Below are 23779 nucleotides of genomic sequence, written 5' to 3'. Positions count from 1 at the left end.
AGAGGTGTACCTGTACAACATAAGAACAAACTTTCCCTTTATGTTTGTCTTATACTTTTTCAATTTCGATGCTATAATTCTTTCTTCCAAATTGCCAAGCACTAAATTGATAAGAAAAAAAATAACAACAATCAATTACAAAAATATACTTATATTACATATACAGAAAGAAATATATAAACAGAAAATCATAAAATTAAGTGTTCTCATATTGTTTTAAAACTTAAGCTATTGCAGCACTCCATCAATCATGTCCATCTTTATCTGTAAAAAAAAAAGAATTCTCATATTTATAAAGGACACATTTAAATTTAGCTATTCTATTAACGAAGAATACAAAGAGTTATAGTTAAATAAACTTAAATAAAATGAACCCTCAATTTTAATTAATCTAGACTTAAGTTCCTTTCCCAATAAAAATAAGATGTATAAGGAAATATTAAGCTCAATCATTATATTATATGTATACATGTACTCTTGTTTTCATGCATTTTTTTAACCAGTAAAGTATGATGTAGGGTCTGATCCTAATATTTTAGAAATAATAATATATGGTAAAAAATATAATGATCGTTCCATATAAATTATTCCAAAATTTGCCTGCCTAAAACTTGTTTTACTGAAAACATACAGTTCAAAAGTTTCTTATTGTGTCCTAAAACCTTTACATACATGACATATATCCCATACAAGATGTCTTAGGGACGTGACTTAAATTGTTAGTTCAATAAAAACTTTACATCCAAATAAAGTTATTTCCAAATGACTGTGCCTTTTAATTAAAGGAACCAAATACATATGACCTTTCCTTATATTTTCTTATGGAATTATCTTTAATATTTTCAAAAGAGTATGTGTTGCTTGGTCATGATGATGACAAAGTAGAATATTGAAAATAAAATGACATCTTTGTATACATAATATGTCACAAGCTAGCGAAAGTGTAAATTATATTTATTTTACATACTTATTATATCTCTCAATTCTCTTGACTTCCCGCTCTTTAAGCAGGACCCATTTGTCCTGGTCCTGGCTTTCCAAAAGATCCCCAAGGTAACCCTTGAAGGATGTCCAGTAATCCTCCAAAGGCTCCCCAGACTGCCTTTTTAACTGCTTTTTTTCATGGCTGAATGCTCTCTGAAAAATAATTAAAGATCAATAATAAAGATTAAAAAAAATGTTTCAATTTATAGTATGTTTATACAAAACTAGTGTTTAATGCACACATTTTCAGTGCCCCATTGGTTTCAAAGTCTCTTTACAGTAACAAAGGAGGTTGACAAAGAACAGACATGAAAATTGCTAACACAGTAACAACTCATCATTATCATGTCCAACATGCCAAATATCAAATGGAAATTTAAAGAATTAAATTAGAGTTTATACATATTTTGATAAATTCCTAAGGTCTTTCCCAGGTTATAAAGGCACTGGCTGGATTTTCTACAAACTAGATACCAATATGCATAGTTGTTAACTTTAATAACTTAATATTTCAAGGTGTATACAATATAATTAAAAATTAAATTTTCCTTATTGTTTCACCCAGGTAATGAATATATATATAAATGTTGCATCATTGTATTTATATAAGCGAACAGCCAGCTCAATAGATGAATTAGGTATGCAGTAAAATAACTTGTATTTCAGTTTTTTCTGTATTATAGTGTATGTAACCTACTCATAACTAATGTTCTACTGACACAAATTGAGTTTATCTGAAAAATGACGTGACAAGTTGCTTAAACTCTTAAGTGATTGATTTTGAGAATTCTTACAGCTAATAATTATCATAATATGTATTTTATGTGATCAACATCATCCATGTGATGAATAAGTGAATTACAAAATGTGTTTTTAACACTCCTTTCACATAATGAATATCTTAAGATTCAGATGTGGGGACTATATTTTTAATATGATAATAATTATCTATTATTTTTTTTAAAATAATGATTCATGTACTTACTAAAGCAACTGTCATATTTTCAACAGCTTCCTCATCTTGGCATTGAAACCTAGAAAAAAGGGCTTTTCCCAAGTCCTTTAGACTTTTACAGCCTAAGTCTGCGGATTCATTTCTTGATAGCATCTAAAAAGTAATTCAAACATCATGATAGGATTACATGTAAGCAATTTATGTTTCTTAAGGAATAACTTTACAAAAATTCTGTCTATGAAGAAATAGCATCTAAAATGTGGTGCACATATCTGCATGGTTATTTTAAAGTGTGCACCACATTTTTGATGTTATTAGAAAGAAAAAATATAAATTAAAAGTCATTATTTCTTTAATTTAATTCTAAATTCCATTTTAAGCATGAATAAATCATGAAAATACAAGTAATTTTTATGTCCTGTATTAGTCTAAATATTTCTCTGATTTATTTTCCAAGGAAATGTTGTCCATGTCCTCATTTTCAGTAGTAGGAACAAATTGTGTTTAATGTTCAGATATAATAAATAATCATGTATCTTATTTGGTGATTTTTTTAAATCACCTCATATATATGGTGAAGTATCAGAGGTACATTAGTATTCAAGAGGTCTCTTAACAGTTATATATCCTTATTACAGGCCTAAAGAAATCTGATGATACAGATTAAAAAACAAAACTAAATGTGTAGAAACGACATGAATGGCCCTGTCTCAAAGAGTTGAAAAACTGCAATTTCAACAACACCTGTGGACACAAACATGATGGTTGTCTCACATATAAAAAATCAACTCAAAATTTGAAGGCGTATAGAAAATAAGTCTGTATAATTGTGATTTTCAAAGTCGTGAACCCTTAATTTTGACAAAAATCAGAGGAGCTGAACCTAACTTTAACTTGATCTATAACTCATCATGGTTAACTCACAATCCAAAAATCAGCCCAATATCTGAAGGCGTTTAGAAAAAAAGCCTGTATTAAACTGTGATTTTCAACAATTTATCAAAGTCCAAAGCTCGTATTTTCATCAAAAATTAGTGGAACTGAACCTAACTTAAACTTGAATATCTGAAGGCGTTTAGAAAAAAGTTCTAAAGATGCATATAAAATGTGCATCTGTAAAGCTGTATATCAAAACTGTACAGCAGTAAAGCCATATATAAAACTTTACCTCTGTAAAGCTGTATATAAACTGTACATCTTTAAAACTATAAATAAACTGGATAGATATTGTATTACACAAGATGCAGTGGTAGAATCTATAAAGCTTATATAGAAATTTAAAAATGTGCATTTTTACAGAGTTGCAGTTTATATACAGCTTTAAAAATGTACATTTGTATACCACTTTACACCTGTACAGTTTATATACAGTTTACAGATGTACATTTGATATGCATCTTTAGAACTGTAAATCAAGATAATAGTTATAGGACAACACCTAGTATAAAACAGAAGATGTGGTATGATTGTCAATGACAAAACTTTCCACAAGAGATCAAATGACACAAAAATTAATAACTATAGGTCACCATACTGCCTTCAACAATGAGCAAAGCCCATACCGCAAAGTCAGCTATAAAAGGCCAGCAAATTACAAATGTAAAACATTTCAAACTAGAAAAGTAATGGCCTAATTCATGTACAAAAAATGAACTAAAAAGAAATATATACAGTCCGCCAAAAGTTAAGCATCACCTTAATATAACTGTCAATATTTTTTTAACTATTGCGAAAAAAATATTTATGTTTGGTGTTATGAATTGCCTATCGCATACACTAAGAAAATTCATTACGACCAAAAAAATTAAACTACGATATACCCGCCAAGCAACCTTTTATTAAAGGTCATCTGCACTTTAACAAATACACTGTTTCGATGCCTTTAAATCATCTTCCTACTGTCCCGCGTACAGGTGAAATTTGACCTTCACCAAGTCACTGTGAAGTATGGCAAGCGGTAAATTATCTGTGACTGAACGTTGACAAGCAATTGACATGTCAAATGCCGGTAGGAGCACTAGGAGCATTGGTAACCATTTCAATGTTAATCGCACCGTCATTGTCAGATTTTTACAACGTCATATTGACACAGGAACTGTAAATGGTAGACCAAGGTCAGGAAGACCCCGTTTAACTACCTATCGTGATGACAGACTACTTATTGGTCGTGCTAAAGCCAACCCATTTACTCCTGCCCCATAGATTAGACACCACTGGCCTCCAGGTGGTCGTGTTAGTGTTCGAACATTGGTCCGTCGACTTCATAAAGGCTACCTAAGAGCACGTCGTGTTGTCAAAAGACGTGCCCTAACAGCCAGGCACCGTATAATCAGGTTTCAAAGGGCTAATGACCATCGACGATGGAACATGAGAACCTGGCAAAATATTCATTGGTCAGATGAGAGCTGGTTTCTGTTACCAGCAAAAGACGGCAGAATACGAGTTTGGCGGGGAAATAAAACTGCCTATCACCAAAACAACAATTGCCCAACGACAGCAATCGTTGATGGTGGTGTAACAGTATGGGGTTTCTTCTCATACTGTTGTAAGCTGGGTATGCATATTTTGGAGGGTAACATGAACAGACACACATACAGGGATTTGGTGCTTAGAAACATTGTAGTCCCTCATTTTGAGAATCCCCAACTTGCGTCAAGACCCTCGTACATGGACGACAACGCTAGACCACACAGGGCAAGGATTGTAACCGATTACAAAGATCAAGAAGCCATTGACACTATCTTTTGGCCTTCCATGTCTCCAGACCTGAACACTATCAAACATGTCTGGGATGCCATTGGCAGAAATCTCAATCGCAGAGATCCACCTTTGCAAAATCTTGGCGATTTAAGAGGGGCAATTGTTGATGAATCGAATAAATTTGCTCAACTAAAGTTCAGAAGGCTTGTACAGAGTAGGAGACGCTGTGTTGTGGAACTGTACCGGAAGAGAGGTTGTTACACATTCTATTGACTTAAATATTGACATTAAATTTGCGAACATACCAAAGATTATTTGTAGAGACTTTTAATGATTTTGGGTGATTAATTGTTGTAAAAAAATAAAATCAAAGTAAAACTTAAATTCCGTTTCTGATTTGTGTAATTTTCACTATTTCTATGAACGCAAAATTCAAATGCATCGAACCTGCATCAGTGACCAAACTTAAGTGTATGGTTTGTTTATGGCATATGCTAGCAAGATTGCTACATGAATATTTTCTCTTTTTTGAGGATTAACTGGTTTTTTTAAATGAAAAAAATGTCGATGCAACAAAGATAGGTGGTGCTTAACTTTTGCCGGACTGTATATATGTAACACATCAACAAAAGACAAGCACTGAATTACAATGCTTGTATGTCATTCTTCTAACACTTTCAAAAATTTCATGGTTACCTTGTTTTTGGTTTGAGACCTAAAGTCGACCATTTTCCTAGTGCTGAACTTAACTCCTGCTCTAAGCACTTCTTGGGTGTCTGCCTCTGGAGCGAGTCTCCTCTTTAACGACATTAATTTGGCCTGAAACAAAAACAAGTATGCAAAATAAAAGTTATATTTTCACCTTTATTCAAATTAACCATTTAATATGATATAAATGCTCTCAGTAATTGTTCCAATAAACAATGAATTTTCATATTTTTTGTATTTTTGTCCAGTTAAATAATTATTCCATTGAATTTATATGTTGTTTTTTTAAATGTTATATTGCTAGTACGATTGAGTCCTTCAAGCAAGAGAAGTGTGTAATCTGCCTCTCTATTTTTCAAGTTGATCAGAACCATAAAGCATGTTTATACATCTCATGCTGTATAATACCAAACATCCGGAATTATAAACTGTGACTTTGCAGTATTCAGCTGACACAAAAATCTGTTGTTGTTTACCATTATTTCAAAAAGTTGATTGATTTGCAATTGCCATGCCTACATAGAACTTGGTGCCAAATTGGCAATTATAAAATATAGGATGAAGCAGTGATTTTAAGTGACTGGCAAACTCACAAGTACACATTTATTTGGGACACTGTTTCATGAAAATCCATAAAGGGAAAGTCATCAGTAATGCTGAACACATAAAATTCATATAGACGGAGAGACAGAACTTTCCCACTTAAACTAAAAGGCAGATGACAATTAAGTCTTGGTTTAAACATGCATATGTATTTATTCATCACCAATAAATCTTACTTTTAACTCTGTGTCTGGGTCTGCCAAAAATGGGTTCTTTGGGAACCGGCTTTTCAGGTAATCTGTCAACGGTCTCTACAAAGAGGAAAAACATCAGTAGTCTCAGTCTTCTAAGTTTCTGTCTCCCTTTATAATTATTATAAGATCTTAATTTTATTTGACTCATCATGTTTGGTCAAATTATAGCTCATTCTTTGTCTGTTTTTTTTTACCTGATCATTCTTTTCAACTCTTCTATGATATACACATGTCACTGGTGATTTTTCTTGTAACCAGCAGAAGCTATCATTAAATATTTTAAGGTGCTCTAAAGTGCAATGATTGAGGTCTGTCATTTATAAATGAAAGTGAAACAAGAGTGCACACGCTGAAATGTCTCGCCTTCTTTACTAATCACTGATATTATGTTGATAGTCCTTAATATAAAGCTTTATTACAACTGTCACATAAAGTTAACATTAACCAAGAAAACTAAACATTGACAATTGAACCATGAAAATGAGGTCAAGGTCAGATGAACCATGCCAGGCAGGCATGTACAGCTAACAATTATTTCATACAACAAATATAGTTGACCTATGGCTTATATAAGAAAAACAGACCAAAACACAAAAAATTAACGCTGAGCAATGAACTGTGAAAATGAGGTCAAGGTCAAATAATTTAATTTTGGATGTAACGCGTCATATGATTGGCTGACGTTGTTTTGTTTATCAGCTCATAGACATAATTTTGTCATGTGACCGTGACGTCATCAACGTTTTTTCATGGTTTACTCCGGTTTAGAATGGAATTTAGAATTAAATTATAAGAAATGACTGTAATATTTTTTCTGTCTATTCGAAATAGCATAAAAAATGTGGTGCACACTTTAAAATAACCCACTACGCGGGTTATTCAGTGTGCACCACATTTTTGATGTTATTTCTTCATAGACAGAAAAAATATTACAGTCATTCCTTAAATAAAACCTGCGCAACTGACATATAGATCATAAAATATTTCCATACACCAAATATAGTTGACCTATTGCATATAGTATTAGAAAAAAAGATCAAAACTCAAAATCTTAACTTTGACCACTGAACCATGAAAATGAGGTCAAGGTCAAATGACACCTGCCAGCTAGACATGTACACCTTACAATCATTCCATACACCAAATATAGTAGACCTATTGCATACAGTATAAGAAAAACAGACCAAAACACAAAAACTTAACTATAACCACTGAACCATGAAAATGAGGTCAAGGTCAGATGACAGCTGCCAGTTGGACATGTACACCTTACAGTCCTTCCATACACCGAATATACTTGACCTATTGCTTATAGTATCTGAGATATGGACTTGACCACCAAAACTTAACCTTGTTCACTGATCCATGAAATGAGGTCAAGGTCAAGTGAAAATGCTGACGGTCTGAGGACCTTGCAAGGTACGCACATACCAAATATAGTTATCCTACTACTTATAATAAGAGAGAATTTAACATTACAAAAAATGTTTACTTTTTTTTCAAGTAGTCACTGAACTATGAAAATGAGGTCAAGGACATTGGACATGTGACTGACGGAAACTTCCTAACATGAGGCACCCATATACAAAGTATGAAGCATCCAGGTCTTCCACCTTCTAAAATATAAAGCTTTTAAGAAGTAAGCCAATGCCACCGCCGCCAGATCACTATCCCTATGTCAAGCTTTCTGCAACAAAAGTCGCAGGCTCGACAATAGCCGCCACCGCCGGATCACTATCCCTATGTCAAGCTTTCTGCGACAAAAGTCGCAGGATCGACAAAAATGGAGAATATGTCTAATTTGGCCTTAGACGCACCTGTAAATGTGCATGCGTCCACATAAAGATACAGGATTCACATATTCAAGACAGTTTAGCAATTATACCCTAAGCATTTTGAATAAGTTCATTGCATTTGGTGGAGGCAACCTGCAGTTAGAGAACAGAAACAACAGATTGAGAGATTTTTCCATAAATAAAGGGGCATAACTCATAAATGGTAAAAGTTTTGCCACTCAATTTCAAACTTTATCTATAATTATATTTTGTGGGAATGTGCATTGTATATAAGTTTTATAATATTTGGTTGAGGCAAACTAAAGCTATATATAGAATGGAAACCAAAAAAAATCAGCAATTGTCTAGGCTAATAAAGGGCCTTATGAAAGAATAAAGTGATGACACCCAATTTCGACCATGATCTTTGTTTTGTGATAGTATGCATTTTGTTTCAGTTTTATAATATTTGGTTGAGGCAAACTAAAATGAGAGAACAGACACCATTTTTTGAATGGTCAGGACGGACAGACTGGACAAACGGACATGGGTATTACTTAATGCCCTCTTTGTTACTGCTTGGGCATAATAATAAAAAAAAACATGATCAAAGAGTTCTGTCTCATATTGTACATTAAGAGACTTATAATTCCTTTACCATAAATTTAAGAATGTATACTAGTTTCACTACTGAGAATATTGGTGCTCTCAAGAGTCTCAACTGTATATGTTGAGCAAAGAAACAATTCAGTGATTTGTTGATCGCCAGACCTGAAAGATCTATAATATTTATTACAGTGACTGACTGCAGCTTTAATTCTTACAAATTGTAGATATTTTCAAAACTTTCTCAAGAGTTACCTCCATATCTGTCTTCTCAATACAGGTAAATGACCTTCCAGGCTTTGCTGCTGTGTTCACACATTGTTTTAAATCTTTTAATTCCTTTACTGTAATAATTATAAGTTAAAAAAATAAATAGATAGCTATAAAGATATATTTCAAGGTCTTTATAATGTGACATGCAGACACTTTAAAAAAAAATAAAAAATAATAAATGTAAAGTGTAAAATTAAAATATATATGCATTTTTACTAAAGAAATTATCTATATTTCATCATTTCATGCCGTTTTTAAATAAGCAAGCAAGCAAAGAAAGATATTCAGCATTTAACATATGGGAAAATAATTGGTCAAATGATTTATTCTTTACTACAGGAAATTCAAAGCAAAAAAAAAATGTCTACTTACACAATATATTTATATGATATTAATCTAATAAGTGCAGGCTCTTTCTTAGTTAGTAAGTATCATACAGTGCCCATCTAGTTTTTAATTCAATGACATGGCTACTTTATAGTTTTTTGTAGTTTCATGAGTTATCTCCCCTGTTTTGTCAATTTGCAACAATTACCAACAAGTATTTCAAAAGAAGTAGGTTCCAATACATTGCATAACCAATTTGAATAATTTTAAAAATCATGCAAGTTGGACTATGGGTCTATAAAACAGTGCAAGTTGGGATGGAAACACTAAAGATATTTAAATTTTAATACATGTGACCATATATATAGTTTCAAAAACGTAACATACCTATTTCTTTTAACAACAAAGAGTTAGATTTACACCCATCACAACAAAACTGTGCATGTGGTAGGTTAGGGAGGGGTGCTGCTACCCTGTCATCAAAGAGGTCCTGCTGTGACCCTAGGCCTCCTTCATCAATACTATTAGTATTACTATCTTGGCTGTCCTGTTAAAAAATTAATTCTTTCAAAAATAAAACAATTTTTTTTTGTTGTTGCTTTTAATGATTTGTTCTCATACAGTTTTTTTTCTCTCCATTTTGATTGAAAGGCTATGTAAAAACTATACATTGTGTGGGTAAATTTAAGCTTTTTAACTAATTACCAGCAATGCCTTACTTAAACTTTGCTTTTTATAATAATTATCTCAGTCTGTTTTAAAAAATTACTCTGACAAAAAATATCTGTTTGGGAGGTAATAAAAAACTTTATTCAAACTTTTTTTTACTGCAACACATGTTTGTCAGACAGTGCAACCATTGTTTCTAAAGATTTTCGCCTGTAATTGCTGTAATTTCCACCACTACAACCTCACCTACAACTGTGTCCACTTGTTTATAAATTTTTACCAAAATTCATGTTATCCTTCTTTCCATTAAAATTAAAAATCGTAACAGAAATAGAATATTTGCATGTTTATAAAATTTCTAGTTCATTGTGTGGCATTGATTTTTTTTCTGGTTTTATGACGCTGAAAGATTGTTTTTTTTTACCTGAAACATGGCTTTCAATTCGAATCTTTGTCTATCTTTAATCTTTTTGTCTTCCTTTGATCTTTGGCGTCTTTGACAGAACTGTAATAATTTTGACAGAACTGTCGTCTGTATTATGACGTCATGTATAAGCAGGGTTACGTATACGTTTCAAAGAGATGCGATTTCGTTGATTACAATTATAAAGCGTTTCATCGATGTTGATGGTTGTCAATGAAGCCGCTGACATGTCTCGCAATCGGACGTCAAAATTTGAGGCACCGGATAGTTTTAAATGTGATTGTTGTGGGTACGAGACAGGAAAAAGTGCAAATTATCACCGGCATTTGGAATCTGATCGGCATCTGCGTGTACCGAATTTTTCCACCCAGGTAAACTGTGAAAATAACGAGAATGATTTATGCACGGATAGCGCTACTCAGGCTCAGCCCACTGATATGATCGTAGATGGTGCGACCGTAGACTATCAATCCAGTTACGGTCAAGATAATTACGATAAAGATTTTGAAGAAGAAGAAGATGAAGCTGTAGATGATGAGGATGAACAAGAATATTACGAGGAACGAAGCCGTGACACCAGGACAGAAACAGAGTGGTTCCCATTCGATTCCAAAACCCACTTTCTCCTCACTTCATTATACAGTTCTAAAACCCACCGAGTTGTAAGTTTACATTCTGATTGCATATCTTATTCTAGCTGTTTTCTTATATGTCTCCAATTTATGTCCAATCTTGTGTACTTGTATATATGTATTGTGATGAAAGCTCTTTATAACCTATAGGGCCCTTCAATTGTAAATAGAATATTCTTATTCTTTTTCTTAGTCTAGTCAAAGTAATTTTGTAATTTATGATGTCTAGAAACTTAGAAGGCTATTTTTTGATTTTTGCTGTTACCCCTTTCAGTTGAAGGAAGGCATCCAAAAAAAAATATGGAAAAGTCATACAAAACATTGTAATTATTTATTGTGGTCTCCCCAGGGTCTTAAGCGTCATAATATTCATTTGTATAAAATGTGATGCTATTTCAATCACTGATTTTTGCACATCTCTCTCAAAGAGGGAGTACATTTTTTATTGTCAATTAAGGTTCATGTGAACCCTTTGGATAAAATGACTGCATTATTACCTCAAAATTTACTGAGAGTACAGATTCAAACAAACCTGTGCATCTGAAAAATGCAGCCAATTTAGCCTAATGGTCCACATGAACCTTAAAGCAGCCCATATAAAAAGCATATTAATCACAATAAACATGATAATTAAATTTATTTACAAACAATTGGACTGAAACTGAATTCAAACAAGGCTCTTGGTCATAAAACTTTATTCAGTACAAGGAGTACAAAATTTGAGCTCCAACACAAAATCCAGTATTTTGATTGGTTAATTCTTGAGTCTGAGTAAAAAAATCATGCTCAAAAGTTTTATGACCGCAAGGCCAGGCCTTGAAGTCATAAAACGTTCGAGTCAGTTTTTTTGTACCCATACTCCAAAATCACCCAATCAAAATGCTGAATTTTATGTTTCGAGCATGAATATTGAGCTCCAAGCACTGAGCAAAGTTTTATGACTTAAATAAATTTCAATCCCGATATCCTGAAATTCGAAAAAAGGATTCCAAGATTAGGAAAGGGTTTATCCCGAGCTTAAAAACACCCAATCTCCTAGTCCTGATAAAGGTCCTAGGCCTATCCCCCTCATATTTATTCAAAAATGTACAACAATTGCATGTATTTAACAAACAATGATTAAACAAGAGTATGTAAATGAAGTTCAAAACTAAAGATTTCAAATGTATAATAAGAATAAAGTATTTCCAGAGTTAGTATTAAGAAGCGTTAATTTGCTTCACGTTGTGTTTTTAAAGAAGTAAAAACTTGCACCAAAAAAGGAGTGAGTAACTCTTGCGAACTGCACCTGAAGTTATGTCTTTCACTGTAATTTTATATTTTCATTTATACCATACATTTTATTTTTGTTGATGTTGCAGCCATGCAGATATACATAGATATCAATATTTGACAGTCATGTTTCACTTTTCATTTTTTTTTTTTTATTGTTCTTCAGAGTGATGAGGTAATGTCTTTTGTCATGTACATAATGAAGGAATGTGGGTGTCGTAATGTGCCTCCACTGTCCAAAATAAAGAAGTATCTTCAGACAAAAATGGAAATGGAAGATATGATCCAAAAGGTAATTCATTCATTTTAATTGTTATAAAAAAAATTATTTAAAAAAATATTCAAAAGTTTAGTTAAAAAGCAAGTAATCTGAGTTATTTATTTTATTATAATAAACTTTTTTGTATAATTTTTGTTTTGTCTGTATTTATAATATTTGTATAAACAAACATGTGAAACTGTTATAATTTTAAAAGGTAAGTCAAATAGTTTGCTTATTATGGCCCCCAAAATGAAATGGGCACACTCTTTAATGTTTGCTTAAGCTTCTTTCAACAATTTTCAATAGCAAGTTTCTTTAACAAAAACATGAGAAATAAGTTTGTCTTGTATCTAAATTTTAAAAATGTGTCCAAGGATCCCCCGCTGTCCAAGATGAATGACATGGCTTAAAATAGAACATGGGGGTAAAATGCAGTATTTATGCCCCACCTATGATACAACTGTTGGGTTGCTGTCCCTGAATTAGTGATTTTAAGGAATTTTGCTGTTTTTAGTAATATTATATCTTAAATAATAATATCTAATATCTAATAATCTATGTTATTCCACTGCATGTTGATTTTTATAGCGAAATCAACATTTGATTGGTTGAAACGTTCACACGTGACGTCGAACAAAACTTCATATTCAACTCTGAGTATCATATTCCCCTCTGAAATGTCGGGACTAAATCATGCGACGTTACGCACGGTTAATGTACATAACGTCTTGAAATTCTTATTTTTCTAAAAAGCTTTGGCAAATGTCATTATCGTGTTCAAATTTATTTCAGACGTTAAAACAAAAATACTAATTAAATAATTAATGTTTATCCGTACTGTTTATCAATACATATGTCGTGTTTAGTAATAAAAACAAGCGGATAAGAAAAAATGCCGGTATGCAAAGTTGCAAACTAATATTTGAAGTTCAGATAGTATACAAAGCTTAGGCAGTGGAATAAAACATTCCTTTCCTGTGCCTGAGGGAGATATGAAGATTTGTTTACCCAAGAATATTCATATTCAAATTTTTTTACTGTTATTTGTCACAAATGAAATAAGAGATTTGTTTTTTCAACTATATAAGTACCCGAAACCTTTATAGTATCCAATACTATTAATTATGATTTTAACCTTATTTATTTGTACATGTACAATTTTTGATTTACTTTTAGCATGAAGATAAAGATGGAAATATTTCCTGGATGATCAAGCCAACTTCAATGCTAAGGTTACAACTGGCTAATCCAGTGATTTCAAAACAGATATTCAGGTATTAAAATGTTTCATAAAGAGTGAAATTTCAGTCTTTTGCAAGATTGCTGTAATTTTGTAATTAAAGATGGTTGATTGATGCTAAATGTTTTTATATGAGGGTTGTAATGCACTTTACTGTTAGGTGTCAAACGGCCATTTTCAGCTATAAAGCATCAAATTGGTTAAAATTTTATCATGATTCGTCAAAATATTATTATCATGACTCGTCAGAGGTCTGAAATAATTATTGTTACCATCATTTTTTGGAAAAAATTTAGCACGATTTATCAAAATCATTTGAATTTTTTATTGTTTAAAAGAAATTGTACATTTTATAGTAATGCACCAACAATTTATACCGTTAACGTCATTTGGCAAATTTTTTTACCGTTATTTGTCACAAAGGTACCCCCATTACCACCCACTTATATATTTCTATGTATTCTCAGAGGAAAACCCTTTAAGGAAAAGACACTCCAGGTACTTGAAAAATATTAAGAGCGCATGTCAATATGAATTATCAATGTCAATGAAATGAGAGATTTGTTTTTCAACTACATAAGTACCCGAAACCTTTATTGCATCTCAAAAATATAACAAAATGTAGAAGAATATATTTTATAATAAAATACTCTCCATATATATATATATATAGATATCCAACTGTAGAAACAACTACTCAGTCAAACTACCAAGTGTCAGGCAGTAAGTGGAGAGAAATGGAATTTCACTGGACTATAAACAGTAAAAAACACCAATTTGTTAAAGGGCAGTTCATATCCTTTGAACTTGATGGTCAAGCAGTCTACGGCAAAATTTTGCAGTTTCTGGAAAGTGTACAGGTATTGTAATTCAAAACAGTCTAATTATTGATTCAATTCAGTTATAACATCCTTTTAACATCAGTCTTTTTCCCTTTTCTTCTCACAGCATTGTTCTTAACCATCCAAACTTTGATGCAAAGCATTTGGCAAACCTGATATACATGATATAGGGACGTTTAAAATGATATTCTGTAAAAAAAAAATATCTGATGATATTAGCAGATTTAGGTTTAAAAACGAACTAATAAATGAAAATTACATCCCTCATAAGATTATGTAAAATTTGAAACAAAATCATTAATCAAAATATGAACTATTGAATTTATTACATTTTTCCCGACTGTAATGAAAGCTTATTTATTGAGATTTGATTTGCAGTCTCCAACAAAGGGAGATAATTTAACTTAGTTACTCCTACAACAATGTTAATGTAATATCAAACAATATTTTATTTTTTTAAAAGCCAGTTTAGTTCATGTTCATGCATTTTGTTTTGAATGTTGCAGTTATAATTATTAAATTTTGTGAATCAGGGATGTTGTGAGTTGTCCTGTGACTAATGCAAAAAAAAAATTGTTGTATAATGGTATGATGCTGTTGTTTAAATTTGATAGTTGTAACTTTTGTCAGTATTGGGATGTATTTAATATTGATGTTATAAATTTCAAGATACTTGGGGCCTAAATCATTTTATTTCATTAATTTTATGTTAAATTATACATAGTTACTAAGTTAGTGTATTCATATCTTATTTTTTAGCTTAGAACTTATTCTAGATGTTTCAATATGAGTATTAAATGTAAATGCTTTCATAACTGCTGTAATTTTTAATTTGATGTTGCAGGAAGACAAATTGATGTATGCTAAAGTAGATGTGTTTATTGGCAAGGAACACAGATACATGTCTGAAATGAACATGGAAGAAAAGTATGTATATTTTTATAAGCCCGTCAATTTTTGACGGGACGTATTATGGTATACAAAAGTCCGGTGTCCGTCCGTCTGTATGTCCGGCGTAAACATGTCGCACCGTAATTTGAGAATGACTTATCCAAATTTCATGAAACTTAACATAGTTGTTTCTTATGATGGTCAAACGATCTGTATACTTTTTGGTGAAAATAAGATTAAAACTTTCTGAGTTACGGGACTTAGTAACTAAAACAGGTGTGTGTTTTTTTTCACATGTCGCGCCGTATCTCAAAAACAATTTATGATTATTGCTTAAAACTTTACACACTTCTTAGTTATTTTAATCTTAAGATCTGTATACTTTTTGGTGATGATTCAAAATTTTATTTTAGAGTTATTGAGTATTTTGTAAAAAAAGGGGGAGGGGTTTTTCACATGTCGCGCCGTATCTCAAAAACGATTTATGATTATTGCTTAAAATTTTACACACTTCTTAGTTATATGAATCTAAAGATTTGTATACTTTTTGGTTTTGATTCAAAGTTTTATTTTTGAGATATTGATTTTTTTTTTTTTAAAAGGGGGGTTTTCACATGTCGCGCCGTATCTCATAAACGATTTATGATTATTGCTTAAAATTTTACACACTTCTTAGTTATATTAATCTAAAGATCTGTATACTTTTTGGTTTTGATTCAAAATTTTATTTTAGAGATATTGAGTTTTTTGTAAAAAAAAAGGGGGGGTTTTCGCATGTTATGCCATATGTCAGAAACTATTTATGCTTATTGCATAAAAATTCACACACAAGACGACGGGCGTATCATGCACTCATGGCGCAGCTGTTTATTACTTAAGTTAGGCGATATGGTATTTAGTCCAGTCAATCTAGCATAAATTTGACACTGACCTTGAAGTAATTGCAACAGAAGTTTTAATCTTTATCATTATACCCCAAATATACACAGAAAAACATCCCATAAAATCTAACTTGAGGAAAAGTAAAAAATAATGATTTTAAAATTCCTATGGAGATTTCCATAGATATGGGAGATAACTCTGCAAAAAAGGCAGAAATGTCAATAAAAAATTGACACAAAATTATAATTTCACTGCTTCTGTTCAACAGAATGTATTGATTCTTGATATTTTAGCTGTCTTTAGAGTATAAAAACAACTCTAAAGGTTTTAATTCATATCTTTTATCAAGCTACAATGTAGATTTCATAATTCATTTATAAGAATTTTCAGCATGTCAAGGTCAATAATCTCAAATTGTATAAAACTTATAAGGCATATATTATTCTTTTTGTGATTTAAAGTTTCTTTATACAAGGTAGATGATGAACAAATATCATATACAGATATAAACAATACCAAATATTCACATTATTTTTTCAAAATTGTCACAAAGCCATAAATTTGCAATTTCTTTAATGAAAAAGGTTTTGAATTACAATTTTAAGAGAAGAGTCGTACTCTTTGAATTCTCCTTGAAAAACAAAAAGGTGTGGTTTAAGTGCCTAAATGAGACAATTCTACACAGTAATCAAATAAACAACCCTAAAACAATGTATGACCTTCAACAATGATCAAAAACCACACAGTCATAATAGAAGGCCCTTAAATGACAAATGTAAAACAATCCAAACAGGAAATTAATGGCATTGTTTTTTTAGTGCAAAAACTTCCCCCTTATGTGCATTTGCAGTTAGTACAAGCTAGTGCCAAAATTTTGAACATTAATAAATGTAAGTTTAATTGTTTTTTAGATGTTTAGTGAAGTACGGGCAACTGCATATGGTCTCGTTAGAAGAATGCAAGGTGTTTTCTATTCCAAGTGACACATCATTGATGGAGCTCATAAATGGGGAGTTGATAAACATTTCCAGAGAAGTATGTGTTTCATTGTTTAACATTTGTACATTGTTTATAGATGATAATTTGAACAGGTTAGAAATGTCATTAGTTTTATAAAGGAGTTAATTAGCTATTTTCATTGTAATTTTTTCTGCTTAAGTCAACATGTTAAGGAACTACTTATTAAATCAATGACATTTTCTATAAAGTCACATTACTATCAGTCAGGGTTTCCGCTGGTTCAATTAATTTTTTTTCGCCACCTCTTTCCCAAAAACAATATATATTTTTCGCCACTTTATAAATTTATTCGCCAAGTAACATGAATATATTATTTTTTTGCCTTCAGTTATAAAGATTCTTATTTACTCAAGTTCATTTACTTATGTTTGCATTTATGAGAAAGCTGTATTGTATTTTAAGCTCTATCAGCATCAATTGGGGATTTGCAGTGGCGGATCCAGAACTTTTCATAAAGGGGGGGGGGGGGGGGGGGGGGGATGACTGACCTAAGAGGGGGCTGCTCTAGTCATGCTTCAGTGATTCACTATATCATCAACAAAAATGTTCCCATGAAAGGGGGGGATGCCCCCCCTTCAACTTATTCAAATGCAATTTTAAACAATGGTATCATTTAAGTGAGGAATAACTTACAGTACATCTTGGGTTTTTTCAGAGAAGAGATGCAATCTTAAAGCAATCATCTTTGTACACCGGTTTACCTGTTATAACAGTGCCTTTAAACCTGTTTATGGATGATATGTCAGCCAATCAGTCCAAAAGGTGGTCACCCCTGCATGCCATCCAGGGTCAGCTTTCTGGGTTGAGTGTTGAAGAAAAAAACAGAGGAAAGAATGTGTTTTTGTTAGGTGTGGCTGATAGAATGGATATTCTTGAGCTTGTGTCTCCTATTTGCCAGGACATTGAAAATTGTAAACAGTATGTATAATTGTTTAAAGAAATTAAAATGTTGTGTCTTGTGATCTAATTCTATGCATTGTGTCAATAAGACAGGACTTGTTATGGGTAGGGTTGTTGAAATGTTCTTAAATCTATAACTTTCAATTCCACCTAACAGGTATACATGGAGTTGTGATAAGCTTAATTTAACTATCGAGTTATCCACAAACATGTGTGTATAGTAGCAGACAATGTTTTTGAAAGCTTTACTGTAATCATTTGATAACAAACAAAATTGTAATTATAATTAGATTTTTTGAAAATAAAACAAGCACAAATATATACACACGAAACTTATTTACAAATAACCAAAGTTACTACAGCTTGTCATTTACAGAGTGTGACTCCTGCAATGCCGGTCCTAACAAAACCTCTTTTCAAACTGCCATCTTCTACATTTATATGAAATGCATGCACTAACCACCAAGCATGTAATACAGTATACCCAACGGCTATTTACGATTTTACTTTAAATACAGTTCAGATTTACACGCGAGGCAATAATCATAACTATAAAACAAATTTTTGTTTACTTTTGAGAAAAAAATCACAAAAATAAATACCCGGAAACTTGTTTGAAATACACAATTTGCAAAAATAAGTGCTCATGAAAAAAAGTACATTTACAGGATATGAAGTGAAATGGAACTTTTATATACTGTATGTTATTTTTTATCTTTCAGATCAGGGATAGAAGCATTTGATGCTTCACTTAACCAAAAGGTTATACTGACAACTCACATATCCCTGATTGTTACTGACTACCATATGATGAGTTTGGCTTGCAACCATTTAAGCCCATCTGCAAATAAATATTGCCCAAAATGTAATGTAAGTATTCACAGCCACAGGTACTATTTAAAAAATCTTTTGCATCTTATAATGGTATGATGTTGTCATCGTCGTCGTCGTCAGTGTCCGAAGACGCATTTAGTTTCCGGACAATAACTTTAGTTTTAGTGAATGGATCTTTATAAATTTTTAAAAGAAGGTTCAATACCACTAAAGAAAGGTTGGGATTGATTTTGGGGGTTGTGGTCCCAATAGTTAGGGGTCAAAAAAGGGCCCAAAGAAGCATTTGTCTTTGTTTTCGCACAATAACTTAAGTATAAATAAATAGAAATCTATGATATTTCAACACAAGGTTAATGACCTCAATAGGAAGGTTAGGATTGAAAATTTGAGTTTTGGTCAGAACAGTTAAGGAATTAGGGGCCCTAAAATGGCCCAAATAAGCATTTTTCTTGGTTTTCGCACTATAACTTAATAGGAGCACCTGGTTATTTATAGAAACAAACAAAAAAACAAACCTAAAAGTTGGATGGTTGTTCATCATATTAAAAAATACTTTTTTATACCAAACATTACATTATTTAGTGAGACTTATTTGTATATCTGTAGGCAGATGGCACAGATCCTTTTAAGAAATGGGATTTGAGAACACCGGAAACAACAAAGAGGACACTGGAAAGGCTCAAATTAGTGCGAGACAAAGTCTCCTTACAAAGACAGACAGGGGTGAAATTGTACGAAAATTGTTTATGGCAATTTATGGATCCACACAGGTATGCAGCACATATGCATGTGTTTTATAAGCTTAGTATAATTTTAGGGATATCAATATGACGTATATATTCAATTTGTTGGGATGGATGGTAATTGTCTTATATAAGTAACCTGAATTAGAGTAATTTCTCACAATTTGATTGGCTGATGTTGTCCTAGTAAATTTAAGTACCATTTTTTATTATCTCAGTTGGAATAATCTCCCTTAAATTATTGATCCTACAAAAAATGTTTTTAAGTTGCTGTATAGTCCTCATATTTTTCATTTTTCACAGTTTTAGATTAGATATCTAAATTTTTTTGGTTGATATTGTCCTAATTATTGAATTTATATATATAAATTTGTAATTAAAAAAAAAGCATAAATTAAATCTGATAGGTCTATAAAATTTGTATCGATATGAACTTTATTGACTCAATTAATTCTCGTATTAAGACAATTGCACACTGTGTAACTAACACTATCACTTATGGTTTAATTTGTCTTTTTTCTCATTGGTTTATTTGGTCATGTGTTTTCCATTTCATATTTTGTATTTTTTCACTGTTTGCCATATTGACTTGATGTATTTACTATATTTAGAAATGATATATATATGCTCTTATGTTGTTTTTTTTCAGAGATACACCAGTGGGAACTTTACATTTCCTGTATTTAGGACTAGCTAAGCATTTGATTAAGGTAAATGTTTTTTTCTATTATTGGTGTTATTATTGAAGAGGCTGATTGTAATCGAAGTTTTCTTAATAGTAGGGGACATATATGAATAATTTTTAATTAAAAAAACTATAGTTAGGTGTTAATATAAGAAAGCTTTATCATATTTTAATGTTTTTTTGTGACAAATTTACCATGTTGTCAATTTTGTAAATTTGTGATTTTTTCCCGTTTTAAGTACAAATTGCATATTTTTTTTAATTTCTTTGTTATAAATGATTGAAAAAATACATATCTAAGAAATTTGAAAAGAAAAAAGGGATGTGTGATGTACATGTTTCTGGTAAAATCATTTTTTGTATCCCTCACCCATTTTCTCAAAATTTTGACTAAAAAGACTGACTTGATTGGTAATAAAATTTGAATAATTGATTACTCAAAAACTACTCATTGGAAATACCTAATTTTTTCAGAGAGTTAAGTTTGATAATAACCTTTTTTTAAATTCATTGATATTTTCCACTTGTATCACATATTTTAGAAATAATTCCAGAACGAGATTTCAACGAGACTGAAACATCAGAAGAATACATCCTTAAATTAGGATAATGGGTTTTAATTGCATTTCTAAGGGAATGTATTACATTACTGTTAATTTGGCAATGAGAAAAAAGTGTTCCTTATCATCTAAAATTTTACAAACTTTGGACAGTCTGTGTTCTCTTTGAACTTTTTTATAACGTCTTAATTCAATTTCCAAATTATGATCATTTACATGTAATTTTGTTTAAAGTTGACGAATTAGTAGAGTAACCAAGAACAGCTACCATCTCAAAAATATGTATACATTAAAGTCACTTTATAAAAATTAGAAATTAATTTTAACACTCAATCTACAGTTGTTTTTATATATTTGACAGTACTGCTTAGATACCTTAACAGAAAACCAAAAATCTTTACTGGAAAAACATTTAGAAAGTATTGACCAGTCTGACTTCAGCTATCAAATCAATAGCAGTTTCTTCAAATACTTTGATAGTAGACAGGGCAAAGACTTTAAACATTATGTGAGTACTGTAGAAATAGCTTTTCATTACAAATGAAAATAAACTCAGATCAATACAATAAAATTGAGAATGGAAATGGAGAATGTGTCAAAGAGACAATAACCTGAACAAAAACATCTTAACATTGCTGAAATAATCAGGCTTGTCTTATTTTTCCATAAGAACTGAGCTGTCCTTGCTATATCTTTGCTATTTAAAAGATGTTTATGTCAGAATATAACAATGTAAAACATTTAAGCATTATATCTGGCGTGAAATAAAGGATAGGTTATTACGTTTTAATTTGTATAACACAGACAAAAAAATAGATAGTGCAACATAACTTGATGTTACAATGAAAGCATGCAGAGTGCATCATAATACAGGCTATATACAATGCAATGTACAGTGGGATGACCATATAAATCAAGGCAGGGTGATATATTTATATGACTATTTTTTTTGTGGTCAAATAAAAGAGTATGTGGAAAGCCAACTTTGTAAACCTGCTATTGGATTTCAGCACAACAGTATGATAGTATGGTGACATCACATTGACATGCAAAACGTTTCTGTTGATTAAAAAACTATTAAATTTTATGTTTTATTTTTACATCCATTTTTTTATTATTTGTTTTATTAATTTGTTTTGCAGCTCCAAATTGCTGTTATCAATATGGAATATGCCGGATTACGTACAAAGTACATTTTGGTGTTGGAAAAACTCGCATTGGTAAGAAAGATACATGACAATATATTTCCAATTAAGTCAATTTCATTATTTTTTATTTCTTTTGACTTGATTTACTCATATTAGATTTTTTATTGCACCATTTTATAATTCTATGAAATGCACATTTGTAACATACATAATTTCTAAAAAATAAATAAACCACAGACCAACATCTATAATTGGCCATTTACATGAGAAAAAAACAAATTTTTGTTAATGCCACTTTTAAGTTTTAATATTATGATTATAACAAGGATTTTGTTTATCTGTTCTTTTTTTGTTTGTTTTTTTTTTTATTTTGGTAATAATTATCTTTTGTAGATTTCAAAGTATATTTTGCAAGGATGTTGTGTGCAAAAAATCAAATCAGAGTTTGAAGGTTATTTTCTAATTGATACAGGAAAACGTACCAGAAATCGGCACAAAAAGAAAGACCCATTTTTGTGTTCATTTGGTAAATAATAATTGTTTTTAAGGTATTTGATCCACTTGTTTATGATATTTTTGTAATCTTCTGGTTTTATCCATGTTATACCCTTAAAAAAATATTCCCTTTCCCTAACTTTTTTTTCCATTATTTTCAAACAAATTTTCAATGGCTTATTTCTCCAAAACAAGCGCACAGACGTTGAGACCCTTATTTTTTTTTTCTGCTTTTTAAATCCATTATTTCATTGCAATTAGTTTGAACGATAAATTTCATTGGACATTGACAAATATTTTGAGAGGTCAGATTTCAGGTTCTACCAGTCTGTAACTAAGAAAGCCACCATTTTCAAATCTGATTTTTTTTTTTGGGGTTTGTAATTTCTTAAAAAATAAACAAGATAGTCACATTTTGAGCATGAAAATCTTCTTTTTATCTATATTGATACCATTGAAAGCTCATTACACATATTCAAAAGCTATCATATTAATGCTAAGTATATGATAAATATATATTATCCCCTAGAATGTTAGTTGTTTTCTAAAGGTCACCATATAGTCAGAGTGAGGAAGACATCATAAATAAATAAAAGATTATTAAGTCTCATTTACAACTTCCTGAATGTTTCCCAGTTAGTATAGTTTGTATGGTGTGTATTTTCAAGTGTGTATTAAGGTGGTACTCAACACCTTGACTAATATTAATTTGGCTCGTTTAATTTTCATAAAATTTTGACAAAATGTTTACTTTGACCCTTTGACAAAAATATAAAAATTTCAAAAAATTTGAACCAACCACTTTATCAGAAAAATTTCATTGGTTATATAGCAGTTTGACAAACACTAATTTTGATCATTGAGAAGCTTAATATTTCCTTAACAATACAACGTAATTAAAACGTTTAGCTGATTTTTACAGAGTTATCTCCCTGTAGTATTAGGTACCACCTTAAAAAGACTAACTTTTTCAAAAAAATTGCTGTCTTTCAAAGGCTGATGACATGGACAGACATGGCCACTTACTCCATTATACAGAGGACAGTTTTGAAAAAAACCATAAGACAATAAGAAGCAGTATCGCACACCAAAATGGCCATGCCAGGTCAAGGGATACAGCCAGTCAGTTTGCCAACAATGAGTTGATGTGATTGC

At 31.3% G+C, this 23779-nt stretch overlaps 2 protein-coding genes across 2 annotated transcripts; one reads left to right on the top strand and one right to left on the bottom strand.

Annotated features, from left to right (window-relative positions):
- Positions 1-234: 234 nt before the first annotated feature.
- Positions 235-10227, bottom strand: LOC127705526 (uncharacterized). The gene is made up of 8 exons (XM_052209854.1): positions 10219-10227; positions 9513-9672; positions 8781-8869; positions 6127-6201; positions 5336-5458; positions 1970-2092; positions 968-1137; positions 235-264 (listed from the first exon to the last, which is right to left on the bottom strand). Exons 1-8 carry the CDS (start codon positions 10225-10227, stop codon positions 261-263), a joined length of 753 nt encoding a protein of 250 aa, XP_052065814.1. The 3' UTR covers positions 235-260.
- Positions 10228-12118: 1891 nt separating this feature from the next.
- On the top strand, positions 12119-23775 carry LOC127705524 (uncharacterized). Its single transcript, XM_052209853.1, has 14 exons — positions 12119-12414; positions 13561-13658; positions 14298-14484; positions 15311-15393; positions 17151-17274; positions 17915-18177; positions 18882-19029; positions 19600-19763; positions 20386-20446; positions 21343-21489; positions 22124-22201; positions 22523-22655; positions 23261-23268; positions 23620-23775. Exons 1-14 carry the CDS (start codon positions 12301-12303, stop codon positions 23773-23775), a joined length of 1764 nt encoding a protein of 587 aa, XP_052065813.1. The 5' UTR covers positions 12119-12300.
- The last annotated feature ends 4 nt before the right edge of the window (positions 23776-23779 follow it).

Source organism: Mytilus californianus, unplaced genomic scaffold (assembly GCF_021869535.1).
Source record: "Mytilus californianus isolate M0D057914Y unplaced genomic scaffold, xbMytCali1.0.p SCAF_6, whole genome shotgun sequence".
Lineage (NCBI taxonomy): Eukaryota > Metazoa > Mollusca > Bivalvia > Mytilida > Mytilidae > Mytilus > Mytilus californianus.
The sequence above is the reverse complement of the archived record's forward strand: the minus strand, read 5'-3'. Positions and strand labels throughout refer to the sequence as shown.

Bases quoted from the DNA above. Each gene is read 5' to 3' on its own strand.
- LOC127705526 (XM_052209854.1), bottom strand. The intron at 6,202-8,780 runs GTAACTCTTGAG...TCCTCTTTGTAG, and splicing joins TTGAGAAGACAGATATGGAG to AGACCGTTGACAGATTACCT. The intron at 1,138-1,969 runs GTAAGTACATGA...ATTATTTTTCAG, and splicing joins AAAATATGACAGTTGCTTTA to AGAGCATTCAGCCATGAAAA.
- LOC127705524 (XM_052209853.1), top strand. From the start codon at position 12,301: ATGTCTTTTGTCATGTACATAATGAAGGAATGTGGGTGTCGTAATGTG. The intron at 12,415-13,560 runs GTAATTCATTCA...ATTTACTTTTAG, and splicing joins TGGAAGATATGATCCAAAAG to CATGAAGATAAAGATGGAAA. The intron at 21,490-22,123 runs GTGAGTACTGTA...TTTGTTTTGCAG, and splicing joins GCAAAGACTTTAAACATTAT to CTCCAAATTGCTGTTATCAA.